This window comes from Dromaius novaehollandiae, chromosome 1 (genome assembly GCF_036370855.1).
Source record: "Dromaius novaehollandiae isolate bDroNov1 chromosome 1, bDroNov1.hap1, whole genome shotgun sequence".
NCBI classification, from domain to species: Eukaryota; Metazoa; Chordata; class Aves; order Casuariiformes; family Dromaiidae; genus Dromaius; species Dromaius novaehollandiae.
In genome coordinates this window covers 54,736,240-54,750,500 of record NC_088098.1, presented here as the reverse complement: position 1 = coordinate 54,750,500, position 14,261 = coordinate 54,736,240, and the positions used below count along the sequence as shown (strand labels likewise).

The 14,261-nt window shown below is 40.3% G+C and overlaps 1 protein-coding gene across 1 annotated transcript in view; it reads right to left on the bottom strand.

Moving 5' to 3' along the window:
• Positions 1–14,261, bottom strand: part of MYH9 (myosin heavy chain 9) — a 73,025-nt gene that overhangs the window by 41,383 nt on the left and 17,381 nt on the right. Inside the window, exon 3 of the mRNA XM_026117880.2 lies at positions 8,296–8,452. Within this exon, the coding sequence (XP_025973665.1) occupies positions 8,296–8,452 (157 nt within the window). The remainder of the gene's footprint in view (positions 1–8,295; positions 8,453–14,261) is intronic.

Genomic DNA, 14,261 nt, shown 5'->3' with positions numbered 1-14,261 from the left:
GAGGGACAGGTGAAGAATGGATGTTAGCTGACTCCAAAGGCCCCACCCATTCAAGGTTCCCAGTGGGTCAGTGGCTCAGCAGGCACACGCCAACGTTCTGCGTAACTGGGCACTTTGAGGGTGGATCAGGGGAATAACTAATGACTCATTTACAGATTGCCTCCGGAAATGTATTCTTCAGTAGTGGTGACACCTGGGTGCAATTCTCGATCACAAAACAGCTATATAAAGGGAAAAGATTTCGTCTCTGAATAACATCTGACTTTTGAAAGCTTGACTGCAAACAAGCAGCCCACTTGTCCTAAGAAAGGTTGCACTCACATTCAAGTACTAGAGAGGCTCATCTAAGCAGCCTTTTTGAGAAAAAAAGATAGCCCAAAGGATGCTACTCCTATTAACTCCTGGTAATCAATTTTGACATCTGAATTACGAGCTGAGGCTCCCCCATACAAGCAATAGAGCCCTAGGCACTTAAGTCATTCAGTCTAAATAATACATGCCTTCCCCTTTCCTCTCTTCCAAGAAGGCATACACATTTCAGCAAAAACACTGGCAAGCAGGCAAATAAACCAGCTGCCCAGCAGAAAAAGAGAGATGACCAACATCAGATAATACCCAGAAGCACTTTGGCATTGAACACTTTTTGTTCATGACAAATTTTGTCATACTTGGTTGAAAGGGTCTTTAGAGGCTCTCCCAAAAGAGAACAAGGTAGCAACACCAATCTATAGTTACCCAAGGAAGTCAAAATGCAAAGCACATGTTCTTTCCACACCTTAGTAAAGAGCAGGGCATTGTAACTGGTGCTCAGGCAGGAAAAGGCATAGGTCCAGTTCAAAGCTTTCTTGGTACTATGTTTTCCTCCTCCAGCACACTTTCCTGGTGGCCTGCTGCAGCTGTATTAGTCACCTCTGCCTTGAACCAGCAAGAAAATACCTGCGAGTGCAGGCAAGTCACCGGCAGTTTGCAGACACTGCCATAAAAGGCAACATTCCTGTTTGCAATCCGGGGGAAATTCTTTCCCAGGACTGCAAAGCAGCAGTCATTGGGATAGCTGGAATTCTTCTAATTGTGTACGAACAGACAACTCAATGTGTTGAGCAACAGGAAATTAGAGCCTACCAAACAGCTAGCAACTGCAAAAGCATAACTTACTTAGACGCAGTTCTAGCTAAGAATTACTCTAACTACCAATATTAATTCTCCATACAACTCTGCTTGTGCCATCACGATTCAGAATTCAATTGCCCAGACAAGAGGCACCTTCCCCCCTTCTTTCCCCCCTCCCCCCCCCCCCCTTTTAAAGGATCATTCAACACAGGAGTACTGCACAACTTCAGTCAGCACTTGCCTTTATTCCATTGTCAGTTGTGCAAGCAACCTACTCAGCAAAACAGAATGTGCTGGGTACCATAAACTCGGTTGCTTACAATAACACAATCAAGAAACTCCTGATTAAAAGAAATCGGCATCTGCTTTTCTATCCTAAACAAAGTTGCTTATTAAAAACAATCCAGAAGAGCAACTCATTAGTTAATTATAGCAACATTTTCGAATTTCAGACCAGCTGGCAAGGAAAGCTTTTTATCTAGGCTCCTTTTTAGCTCTCATCACCACAGTATTTAAGTGATCATAAGAAGCAGCAGCCTCGAGCATCCAGAAATTCAGGATGCGATACATCCTTCAAATTTAAGCTCTACAACAGTATGGTATAATTAGACCACTAGATTAATTGTTGATTACATTTAAAAAAAACTTAATATCCAATTCATTCTTGACTTTCTGCAGTCCAAAAACATAAATCTCATTCTAGACTGCTTCTAGGACCCTTAAAAACTTAATTAAACCAGAATTTGTTTTGACAAGACAGACATCTTGTATATTAAAAAACCTCAGTCAAATATTCTACTGCAAAATAACAGATCTGAATGAATTCTGGAACGGCTGTGGTCAAGTATGTTGGTATAACTGATCAACAAATAGAGTCCCAAACTCCCAAGTTTGTTCTTCGATGGTTTGGGATTGAAGAAGAAAAAGGTTGGTAAACTAGAACAGAACGTGCAATTTACGCTACTCATCTCAGTTACTGAACATCCTAACAGGCCTTTATCACCCACTTCCTTTGCATGAGTGACTCCGGTTTCAAGCCTGTTCATCTCCATAAAAGGAGAAGTAATATAGCATTCACACAATGGTGACATCATCTCTCCAGCTAAGAGGAAGTGTAGCTGAAAGGCAGAGGCTTGGCTTGCAATCCCCTGCCTATAGCTGACTCATTAAGGCTAAAAGCTAACCATAGCTAGATGGTACCACCCACCTCCTAACCACTGAGTGTAATGTCTGGCAGAACAGAGAAGCTTGGCCCTCTAGCTTTCCGTTACTAAATGCTTCTCTAGCATTGCTATGAATGCCTGTAGCCCAGCTTCAGCAACTGGCTGGCTGACCAACTTAGAGAGTTGACTTTAATAGAGAATTAGCCTTAAATGCATGCAAGTGCTTCAACCATGCGGTAGCTTCAGATCTTCACTCCCTCCTCAAGCATTTCTTCTCATCTCAACACAATCTTACAACCTGTGTCCTTCTCCTCAGTACTCTAACACGTGAAGAGTCCCAGGCATTTGACAGTATTTGTGCTACTAAGAACAACCCCAGTGGCAGAAAATCTAATCAAATATACCCACAGTGGTGCTTTAACCTACATGCTGGTTTAAGTAGGATCAAAACCACTCCAGTGAAACACCAGGACAGAGCCTGGGAGCCTGCCTTCACATTATCATTCAAGGATCTGTGTTAGAGAGAAGTTTCAAAATGCTAATAGCCTGTCATTAAAAAATAAATAAACAAACATAACATGTTCAAGACAGCTTTCACAACAACAAAGCTTTGAGAAGTAAAAAAAGAGAAAGTCATTTGCGTTGTTAAGACCTCTATGGTATCAAGATTCAGTTTTGCATTTTCTGAAGCTTAAGGACAGTTAAAGGAGAAAAGTAAACTTCACTGCAAAAAAAAAAAAAAAAAAAAAAAAAAGAAATATATCCTAGTGGGTCAAATGCAAATATTTATTTCTCGAAGCCATTTTTGGACTAGAGGCCATACCCACTTCTCATAACTGAATCTGAAGACAGCAAAACAGGAAAACAAGTTAGCCTGCAATTTTAGGTTACACAAATGTTTATGAAATTCTGACAGGAAAGAAAAACTGGTATACAGCCTGCAAAAGCTCAGGCAGCTCATGATACTAAAACAGTGTACAGCAAAGAGACTGACAGCAAGGGCAGAACTATTACATAAGCGACGGCCAGAAAACTCCTGCTCTGGTTTAGAGGAATGAAGCAAAAAGGGTGTGGTAACTAGCAAAAGACAAGTGGGCAATGGACTTTTTTTTTTTTTTTTTAAAAAAACTCCTTGTTCTATTGAAAACCACATTTCAAGACAGATTTTTACAGTTGCATGTAGAAAACTTAAATAATTCAAGGCATGTAAAACATCTCTTGAGGAAATCAGAAACCGTGTGCATCTTTTCATGTCATTTGTGTACAAACACCATCGAACAATCATCTTCCCTAATTAGTATCAAAACTTAACACTGCCCTTTGCATTAGAAATTTGGACAAATCTTGGAAATAAACTAGCGAAATTCTAGACTACTTTCCATTGGTTTTAGTGGAAACAGAACTTGACCTTTACATGCTACTCGAAAGAGACATCTGTGTCCCTACAGATCTGAACAGCTCTGTCAATCAGGTGCCCCTAACTGGTAAGCACACACAGCATATCAGGTAGAAAATAAATATGCATTCAGGGACAGTGCAGCACAGCAGATCAGTGCTAAGAAGCAAGCATTGAATGAAGAAATGAGACCAATAAAGTTTAAACAGAAGTGTTCCACTAACTCAGAAACTTAAGAAATATGCAAACACGTAAGAATTACAAATAAAATACTTCAAGGTCAGGTTCTGTAGGATCACATCCAGGGGACTGTTTCTTGTGAAAATGACAACTGGGCCTGATGTGCATGTGAAGATGTTACATAAACAAGTGATTTGTCTTACAGTAGCTAGCACCATTTCTTCCTTTAAGGTAACAAGGCCAATAAAAGCCATGACTTGTATGTAAAGCTACTGTACTTCAAAAGTTTGCCTTTTAAACACCAAAGCCAGAGACTGACTAACTCCTAAGTGAATACCAGCAAGGTGCTGGCTGCAGAGGCTTCTTTGCAGACTAATCCAGCAAGGTCAAGGAGGACTTAATCACTGTGTAATGATTTTAAACGTTTTGCTCAGTGAACCGTTTGGAGCCCTACACGTGGAGAAACTGGACTAGAAGGGAGATGGAGTACATTCATTAGAAATGTGCTGTTTATTCCCTCTCCTACCTGTCTTGTTGTTCAGCAGGCTGAGCAGAAACAGAAAGTAAGCAGGCAGAGTATATATTCAAAGGAAGACCTTTGAAGAAAACATTCTAAGATAATCCTACTGTTCCAAATTATTACAGAAGTTTCACATGGAAACTGGCATTAAAATGGCTATCATGCTCCAGACACCAGTGAAATTTATCGCTTATATCAGTATTTGACGGAGAAAATTCCTTACGTGAATTTTGAACAGATGAACATAAATAACTGGATAGCCTGAAGAGGTGCTCTTCAATAGCTTTGAAATATGTTTTTCTAAATAGACCCCCTGGAGAACATGAATTGAGGTAAAGAATTTATCCCTCCAGTGCACATCTGCTGCATTAGAATAATGATTTGTTTGCTCAAGATACCACTCCACTTGCAGCCACTAAGCTTCAACTTTTCAGTGCCAGAAAGTAATTCTTCTGAAAGCAATCAGATCTGAGGTTTCTGGCATCCAGGTTACCCAGGAAACAGAAACATTAAGACTAATGGTTGTTTTCTTCAACCGTTCAAAAAAACAAGTGTTCTACATTTTTCAGAGTTCTGCTCTTGAAATAAAAGAAGCATCTTGAAGGACCACACAACAAAATAGCATTATCTCATTTCTGGGTTCCAGCATCTTGGGTTTTTGTTTTGGGGGTGGAGAAAAGGAGGAAGAAAAAACAAAACAAAAAAATACCACTTTGAATACATTTTCCGTCATTTTATTGCTTCATGGAAGAGCCTCATGAAGTTTAATGAGAAGCAATTTAACCTCTACTGAATGTATAAATGCCACAAGACACTTATTTTGAATGGAGAACTCAGGGCAGATATACAAGAGAAGAGCAAGCTCACCCATAGCACATCCGCATGGACACCTGAAAAGGGTTAAATATTTTCTGGATTTGCAGAAGTTGAAATAAAACTCTCATCTTTCTCTCCTTTCCCGATTCCTTTCCTGCCTCCCCTTCCTTTGAATGGCCTGCTTATCAGGATACCATAAATTGACTAAAAACTAAACAAAAATCAGAGTCCAAACCAATTAACATTCAAGGCTTTTCCACTCTGTCAGCTTAAGAGATAACTACATCCCATGCTGGCAGAAGTCAGAGTCACCAGCTTGTTATCCTTCTTCAGACCATGAAGGATTCCCTGTCTTCTGGGCTCTGAAAGGAGTCTAGGGCACGTCAGTCTAATCCTAAATGCCGCCGGCTCATGTGGAGCACTGGACCCTTTCATCTTCTATTCTCAGTACAGATTCCTGCCATACCACTGGCTGCATCAAGCCTCCCCCACAGCTAAGCAAAACTGAGAAAGCAGAATAGGAATGCTGCTTTCCATTGCCCTAGAGGCTAGCCAGGACCAGAGACATTGCAACAGCTTATCCCCCTTCGCTCCCTGTAGCAGACAATGGAATACCACTATTACCCTTTGTTTAAGGTTATTCACTGTCTTAATTCAATTTCAAGGGTTTCTCCTAACGCACATATAAAAATATGAAGCAATACATACTCAAAAAACCTAACAAACCTAGCTAAACAGGCCACAGCAAGCTAGTTCCAAAGCAAATTGGGAATGATTTTCATGTCCAAGTGTTCCAAGGAGCCAGCAACTAGATACCTCAAACCAGGCAGAGAAGAGCTGGGGCAAACCTCTGGATAGCCAATGTTGCTGAGAATATTGTATAGCTAGAGTTGTTCTGGGAAAGGTGCAAAGGCTTAGAGAATCAAACAGAAGCAGATCTACAGCCAATCCTTTTTTTTCCTCACTTGCTACTGCTTCCCTTAGAGCTGGAAAGGTAAACGCTCCAACAGACTTCACAGAGACTTCCCAGTGCTAGGAAAACAGAGGCAGGGCAGCCAGTCCTTAGCTTTGTACACCAAAACAATTCAAGTCTGTGATTTCTGAATTTCAGACATCACTCAAGCAGGGTGTGATCGAGACACCTTCTTTTGAAAAAGAAAGGAAATAGCACTTAGATCAATCACTAGCTCTAAAGCACTATCAGAGCAGGGAGGTCACCTGTCCCTTGTTAACTGTAGAATTACAACTACCTGGATATCCCCTGCTGCATACTGACAGATCTGGCAGGGATAAAGGACATGCTGCATGCACATGGTGTTCCAGTTTGACTGTTAACTGTAGAGGGAAGAGGACTTTTTCAGTCTCATTACAGAAATGCCAGAGAAATTGTTTCTGATGCTACACAGAAGAGATTTCCTTCTAAGGAACAGTAACTTTGCTAGGGTTAAGTCAGAAGCTTGTTAAAGGAAAACACGTGTTGGTACTTCAACTGACAAGGGGTGGGCATGAGAGAGAGAAGGAAGTAATAAAGGAAGTGAAATAGTGATAAGAGGTTTATAGGCAATCATGTTGCCATGTATTGTACAGAAGGTGCATCTGTCCTCATCACACAAGGCAAGCAAGCTCTAAATCCAGTCTTTGAAAGAAGTAAGGTCCAGGTCCACAGATTTTTTTTTCCCCCCTCATCTCTGGATACAGCATTCCTTTCAGAGCAACACCTCAGTAGTATATCTGTATTTTCTCAATAGCTGTCATATCTTCAGCAAATTTCCATCAGTACCCTGCCACCAGTCCTCTGCAATGTGTCTGCATGGCTCATCCCTCCTCACCCATGGCTTTTTTCAATATAGCTTAATTTATCTATCACATTAGGTCTCCCACGTGCTCTGCTCCTTATGGTACTGTATTCAGCAACCTTTTTCAGCATTCTCCATCTGTAAGATTTGCTTAAAGCCACTAATTTGGGCAAGCAGAAGTAGTTTTTCTTGCTCTCTTTCCATTCTGGGCAACTGTATCGTTACAGTCCTGTGTTTGGAAGTGCAAGCAGTAGAGAGGGCAGGAAGAAGCAGAAGTCTTTAAAACTTAGTCTAATTAGAATTTTAAAACATGATTTTATTACTTCTTTTGTTCAAAAAGGTGAGGCTAAAAACAAGACAGAGAGAGACAGGCACCTTAATCATCATTAGCAGTCATCAGAAAAGGAAGGAGCAGTCAACCTCATACACACTGTGCCAAATCAAACTGTCCACTATATCCTTTAAACACTTAAGAGCGTGCCTTTTCATATAACCCTGATACAAAGAGGAAGAAAGTGCAAAATATGCCAATGCCTGAACACTCTCCAAGCATCCCAAACACAAGCTTTGACTCTGTGAAAGATCATGTTTTTCTCAGGAGGAAGGGTATGTGCAGGACCTTCAGAGCTTCATACTAAAAAGTCCTCAAGTGACAAACAAACAGCAGACAATATATTATGGTTCTTTATTTCTCATTAGCATACACAGAAAAAAAATAGGTCAATCTACTTGCTTTCTTTTGTTCTATGAAAAGTCAACAGATGTATTTAATACCATCTGATAGAAAGTTTTATCCTTAACAGAACAAGAGTGTTGCCAAACAATTCCTGCTCAGTAAAAGTACCACAGACCATCACATGTCAGAATGCTAAGTCACACTAAGCTTGTTTCACCTAACCAGACTGGGTGACTGGATTTTTCATAGTTTTGTTAAAAGCCTCCATCAAACAAGATACATATTTGCCCTTGGACAGCTGCAGTTCCACAGGCTTGCCACTTGCAAGAGAGGGAGGGTTCACTATCGCAGTTCTAACCTGCTCCTCTGAACCTTCTGCATTCACACAGCCCACTCCTTTATGTCAAATTTAGCACTTGCCAGAACCTTTTGTACACTGCTTCAATCCACCAGGACAGCAAAAAGCTATTCAACTGAGCACAGAAGCTGGTACAGAGGTAGTGTCAGGTGCCTGTGAGCAAGGACAAAGCAGGCAGAACTCCTTCTAATAGCAGAGAGCTGAAGTTCTACAGTGTTTTGACTGCAACCTTGATTTGTGATTTCAACAAAAAGTCATCATTATCTCAGCCAGCACTCACCTTGCATCATACTCCTGTAGGCTGTGTCTGTGATGGCATAGATATGAGGGGGCATCTCATGTCTCTTTTTGCCTTTGTACATATCCACTATTTCTTCTGAATATATGGGCAGGTTCTTGTAAGGATTGATTACTACGCAGAACAAGCCTGAGTAGGTCTGGAAAAAACAACAAAAAACAGCAATAAAGACTGGAATTAGAATTTTGTATACTTGTGCCTTTTAACAGTACATTACTTGAAAAATCAGTTCTTTCTTTTTTTTTTTTTTAAGTAGTTCTTCCAGTGAAGCCATGTGGGATGCTTCCCACTAAGCAATACTAGAATCTGAATAACAGCTAAAGTCATTAATTTGGGTGCTCAACCTTCCCAAGTATTCAAAGAACATCAACTAACAGATTAGTCATATTGATATCAAACTTGTCTATTCACTGGCTAATTAACAGTCCATTATGACTGGCTTTTCCTCTTTCCAAAGATCTGATATTTAAGCCAAGTATCTATTTTGTTGTATAAGATAGTGCTCAGCTCCTAGAAACACATTTTATTATGTGCTTCCTCGTGTTTGTTAAAGCCTACTTGCTATAGATTTGTCCAGTAATTGATAAACTACAACATAATAAAACTTCATGAAGGAACAAATCAGTTTTCATGTGACCAGAAATATACTACAGCTGATGCAGGGAGACAGCAGATACCTATTCCCTTTCATGGATGGCACTCAGATTAGCACCATGTACAAGATCTTGTTTTCTACACACAATTGTTTTCATATTAAGTGGTATATGCTAAACAGGGGAAAGAACAGATAACTCATCACTAAACACTTAATGATGGACAAATGTCCAATCAATTTTGTAAGACCCTAACATAGCCCTTGAAAAGGATCCAGAATTGTTTATTTTCAGTCATCTTCCCTGCTCAGTTACAGCAACTCTGTAGTAAATAAGCTGGACACTTCTCTAGCTGGGAGAGACTAGCTGAATTTTTCTTCTATGCAGCAGATTTTTTCCACAGGTTTATTCAATGAAGAGCTGTTCCTCCCACCTACTCTTTTAGTCAAAACACTACTCCAATGCAGAGCATCCAGCCAGAATGTTTACTAAAAGAAAAATAAGACCAGTGTACTCCTTGGAGGTTTTCAAATCCACTGGAATAGTCTGAATTCAGTGTTGACCCTGCTTTGAACAGGAGGTTGAAATAGATGACCTCCTAAAGTCCCTTCCAACCTGAACACTTCCATGATCTATATATAACAAATATAATGAGAACTGTATTCAAAACTGGAAGGCCATCAATGCAGTGTAGTTCTGAACTGATAATATATAAAACAATAAAGTACTCCATGCTTGAAGAGTCAGGAATACTTGCCAAAGTTTACTTTTAATTCATCTCATAGGGTAATTCATTAGATCTGCAACAGCAAACCTTGATTTCTCAGTTGAAAGCCACTGGCTTTAATTCTGCAGTTCTAAGGCAGGACAACTGTCAAAACGCTTTCAGTGAAAGTATGAAGCTTCTACCCTGCCCCCCGCCCCCTCCCCCCCCAAAAAAAGGACTGGAACAGAGACAAGAAACAGAAAATCGATATATCTTTGAGGTCTGGATACTTAAAAAAAAAAATTAACATACATTTTACTTGCAAGGGGAATGGCAACAATATAGGATTCTTAGAATTTCTAACAGCAGCATTCCAAGCCTTGCTCCTGGGATTTAGAGCTACCCTGTCAATTCTAGAGGCTGCCATTTGAAGTATCTGGATAAGAGTAGCTTTCTAAAGAAACCTGCTGTGCTACCAAAAGAGAGTATTTTCTATTACTGCCATCTTATTTGCTCCATGAAGAGCGTTTTGGAGTTGTAAAGAGTTCTCCACAACGCAGTGCGCATTTATGGTCTTAAACCCCAAATTTTCTAGGTGCTGACAGCCCACTCAATATACACAGCAGATTCACAATATGAAATTCAGACGCAGCTCTCACTCTACCTCTCCCAGAGAGCACATTTTTTTATAGGCATTTAAGGCTTCCTTTTCCAGACCCCAGGATAAACTAGCAGGAAAGGCTTCCAAAACTATTTTGTATATTTGAGGAATATCTGAATAGCTTTTGGAAAGAAATTTAATCTTTTCTGAAGCGGTAATCTATAAAAGTTAGACAAGTACCTTTTAGCACAGGACTTTTAAAGTTCTGGGAAGCTAAATCTCTTCTTCTAGCTAGTCTTCAGTGAAACACCCTAGTCAGGTTAGGTTTGAGATATTACTCAGAAGAAACAGCTCAAGGAGCTTGCATAAAGTGACTTGGCAATGCTAATTCCTGTGGCCTCAGCCTTAAATTCTCTGTCATGTCAGACAGTGCTTATACAGCACAGAACAGCAGCTGAAAGACTGGGCCATGCTGCCCCGATCCTTGACTACACTGGTGGAAGACAGAGCAAGAAGAGGTAGAAGGCATTCTACTCCACAGTACTGCATTCACAGTACATGCGGTGCACCCCTTCCTTATGCTGGCACGAGAATAGCTGACATTGGAGTCAACTGAACTTTTAGAGGAAAGCATGTAATTTCATCAGAGTGCTGGAAAACAAAAACAAAAACCCTCTAGGCTGCCAGTTTTCCAGTAGTTAGCATAAACAACCATCTTACATCAGTCCCATGACAACAGCTATATGCATGTAGTATTCAGAAGATGCCCTACTTAGTTTTATTGGGGGGGGGGGAGGGGGAAGACTATCTCATGCCACAGACCAAAACCTCCCCCTCCTTTGAAGAAATTAAGTTAAATGCCTGTTTCCTACTTTTGGGGCAGTGGCTGCATGTGCTTCAAGAAACGAGAGCAAAAGAGTGGTAGCAAGCAATATGGGACTATTCAACAAGAAATTCAAAGTCTGCTCGTATTTGTATTTGCATCACGTTCTGTGTCTGCATTTGCTGACGAAGTAGAACCGTCATTTTTCAAGTGAGAACAGTGTGAAGGTCTGATGCTGGATTGAAGCAGTCTGCCATACAGGAGAGCAGCAATTTAGAAAAAGGGAAACATTAATGCCATCAAACTGCTGAAGTCGTGAAGCAGATATGCAGAAGAAAGACATCTTCTTCCAGCACTCCCACTTCCCACCTAAGGGTAGTTTCCTTGCAGTACAGTGATCTCAAAGTGAGACAGAGTGTGAGGTGATATTTTGCATCCCATAAAGAGAGGCAACAACTCATGGCTGGGATAGGTAACTGAGCGAGACCACCATGTCAAGACTGTTGGTCAAGCACACTGCCAGAGCTATGTACAGGAAGCAAGTTGAATTATGTTGAGCAGAGGCTCCCAGCTCTACCACAGAGAAGGCAAGAGTCATCTTCATCTTGTTACAGTAAAAAAAGACTCATGTGCATAAATCCCTGAACGGAACCCAAGGATTCAGTTGAAAGGCTAATCTATTACAGTCATAGCTGGCTTGGAAATTTGTACTTTGCTTCAGACATTACTATCTCAAAATAGAATTCTGGCATTACCTTTCACTACTGTTTCAAATGATGCACAGGCCAAACTGGAATTAGTTTTATTTTTCTAATAGCCACGCTAGCTCTGAAGAGCTGGAAGGACTGTCTTCAGCATGGGACAAAAAGCTGGCTGCATTGAAAAGGTTATTTTCTAGCATCTGTTAATTCCAATGAAATATACCGAAACATGTAAGATTGAGCTGAGTTTTACGTTGGATCCAAAAGAGGCAGTTTATCTAAACAACACGGAAATTGAAAATGATCTTAAAAATAAAGCATGCAGAATAGAAAGGGTTAATATGAAAGTCAATCTGTCAGGAAGTTACCACAGCACAGAACCAATCAGCACATGGGAACAGCAAATTGGTGGGGCAGACTGAAGTCCTTAGCTCCTGAAATGTCTGACACTCCCTGCTCAAAATTTCTCTGCACTGGCCTTAAAGTTTCCCCCATAAAAATATGATTTAAAAAATCCTGCTGGCAAGAAAGAGAAGCCAAGAATACAACTAAACTATGCTTATGATCTTTCCAGAGTCCTTTATGCTAGAGATGCATGGCATGCATTCTCCTTCTTCAAAAGGATTAATGACCAAGCAACAGCCACTCCAAAGAAAGTGTTTTAGGCCTTCATCCTAATCTCCTGACTTGCTGAGAACTGCTGACAGGTGAGATCAGGCCATTTCACAAGCACACAGAAATGCGGTTTTGGCAAGACTAAGATTCTGTAATAGAGCATTACTACGTTAGGTTTACTGCAGTGAAGGGTGCAAGGGTTTTGGTGTTTTTTTTTTTGTTTTTTTTTTTTATCCTCCTTATAATCCAATTAGAAAAACTCAATTTATTACTATCACAGACCATGTTTGAAATTTCAGAGGATATCTTGCAAGACATGTGAAATAGCCCATTGCATAGAGTGTAACAGACTAAGATGCTGTTGAAGTGTTTTCAGCGACTTATTACATAACCTAGCGATGTTTCCTGTTCTAGAAGTGTTGCACATTAATTTGATCTTGCACATCCTATTTCACCATAGCGCGAAGATTCTTCCCTCTGATCCTAAGTATAAGTTGTCCAGTTCAGGAGTAGCACCCTGAGACACTGTGAATAGATTTTGACCAATTGTCAGAGGAGTTATCGAACGACATAGAATACCTAACTGCGTCAAGCAACAACCACATTACGTCTCATAATTTTGACATCAGGAAGCAGGATTCACACTAAATTTATACCAGCTTTGCATCGTCCAGAAGTCCTCTGAAGACTGATGCAGCAGTTGTCTACATGCCTCTATGCCGCTCCAAAAGAACAGGGGTCACAGCACTAGCTAGACCCAGAGTTTCTAGTCTATGCTCATGCTCCTTAACTTAGGAGGCAACAGTTCACAGAGGCTTCTACAGGAAATGGACAGCTAGGGTGAACTCCTGCTATGTGTTGCCCCAGATACCACCAGTCCCCGCTAGGAAAACAGATATCATCTGCAGCTTGCCACAGAAGACAACTAGGTAAAAGACCATCTCTCCCTTCCTGTACAAAGGGGCAGTAAGCATTTTATACATACATATATACACACATATGTATACTTGCAGAGCATAATTGAGCATATGTATATTTTATACTTACTCTGCAATATATATATTGCAGAGACTTTTTACTTGTGATATCTTCTCTAATGACAAGAGAAAAAAGAAAACTAGACAGACTTTCCTTCTAAGACTGTATTAATATATGTATACATATCAAATGCGTTCTTTAGTATGTCTTATTTTAATAAATCTTTTAATCTACTATGAAGACTTCATAATGCCTGGAAATACTGATCATGAAGCACTTCTACATCCCTCAGAATTCCATCTTAGGTAGTCCCATTTTAATTCTGTAAGATCAAGCAGAGATACGTTTGAGGGAGGACACATACACCAAGAGACATTGGTTCTTGTTTTGAGCAGTCACTGCACGAAGATTTTACATTACCACTAAGTTTAATGTTCCATTCCATGTCTCTATAGTATTAGTATGTAGAGGCGATCAGGACAGACATCTGTTGGCTAAACATAGACCACATGAAGAAGAAAACTGGACGGAAACTGGAGAACTAATCAAGGTTCCAAATCCTCCTCCTTCACCCTTCCCTATTTAAGCATTTTGATATCTTAACGAGGTAGTTGCTACACACTCTATTGGGTATGTCTGTTGGTCACATACAGGTATTTTTATCCTTTCTACAGCAATAAGGAGCAAGACTCTCTGCTCTTGTCCCTTTTTGGGTGGAAAGAAAGGGAAATATTTCCCATCTGCAAGCATATACAGAACATGTGCCTTCCATAGAAATACACTTGAAGGTCCAGAATTTCTGTGAGACACAAAGAGCTTGCCATTAGCATTCTTTCCCACTGAAGCTCCAAAAGCAGGAAAAAGCAACCTGAATGTTAGGTATATATCAGGACTATGGTTTTGTTACTGTTTGGTTCAGTTCAAATCAGAC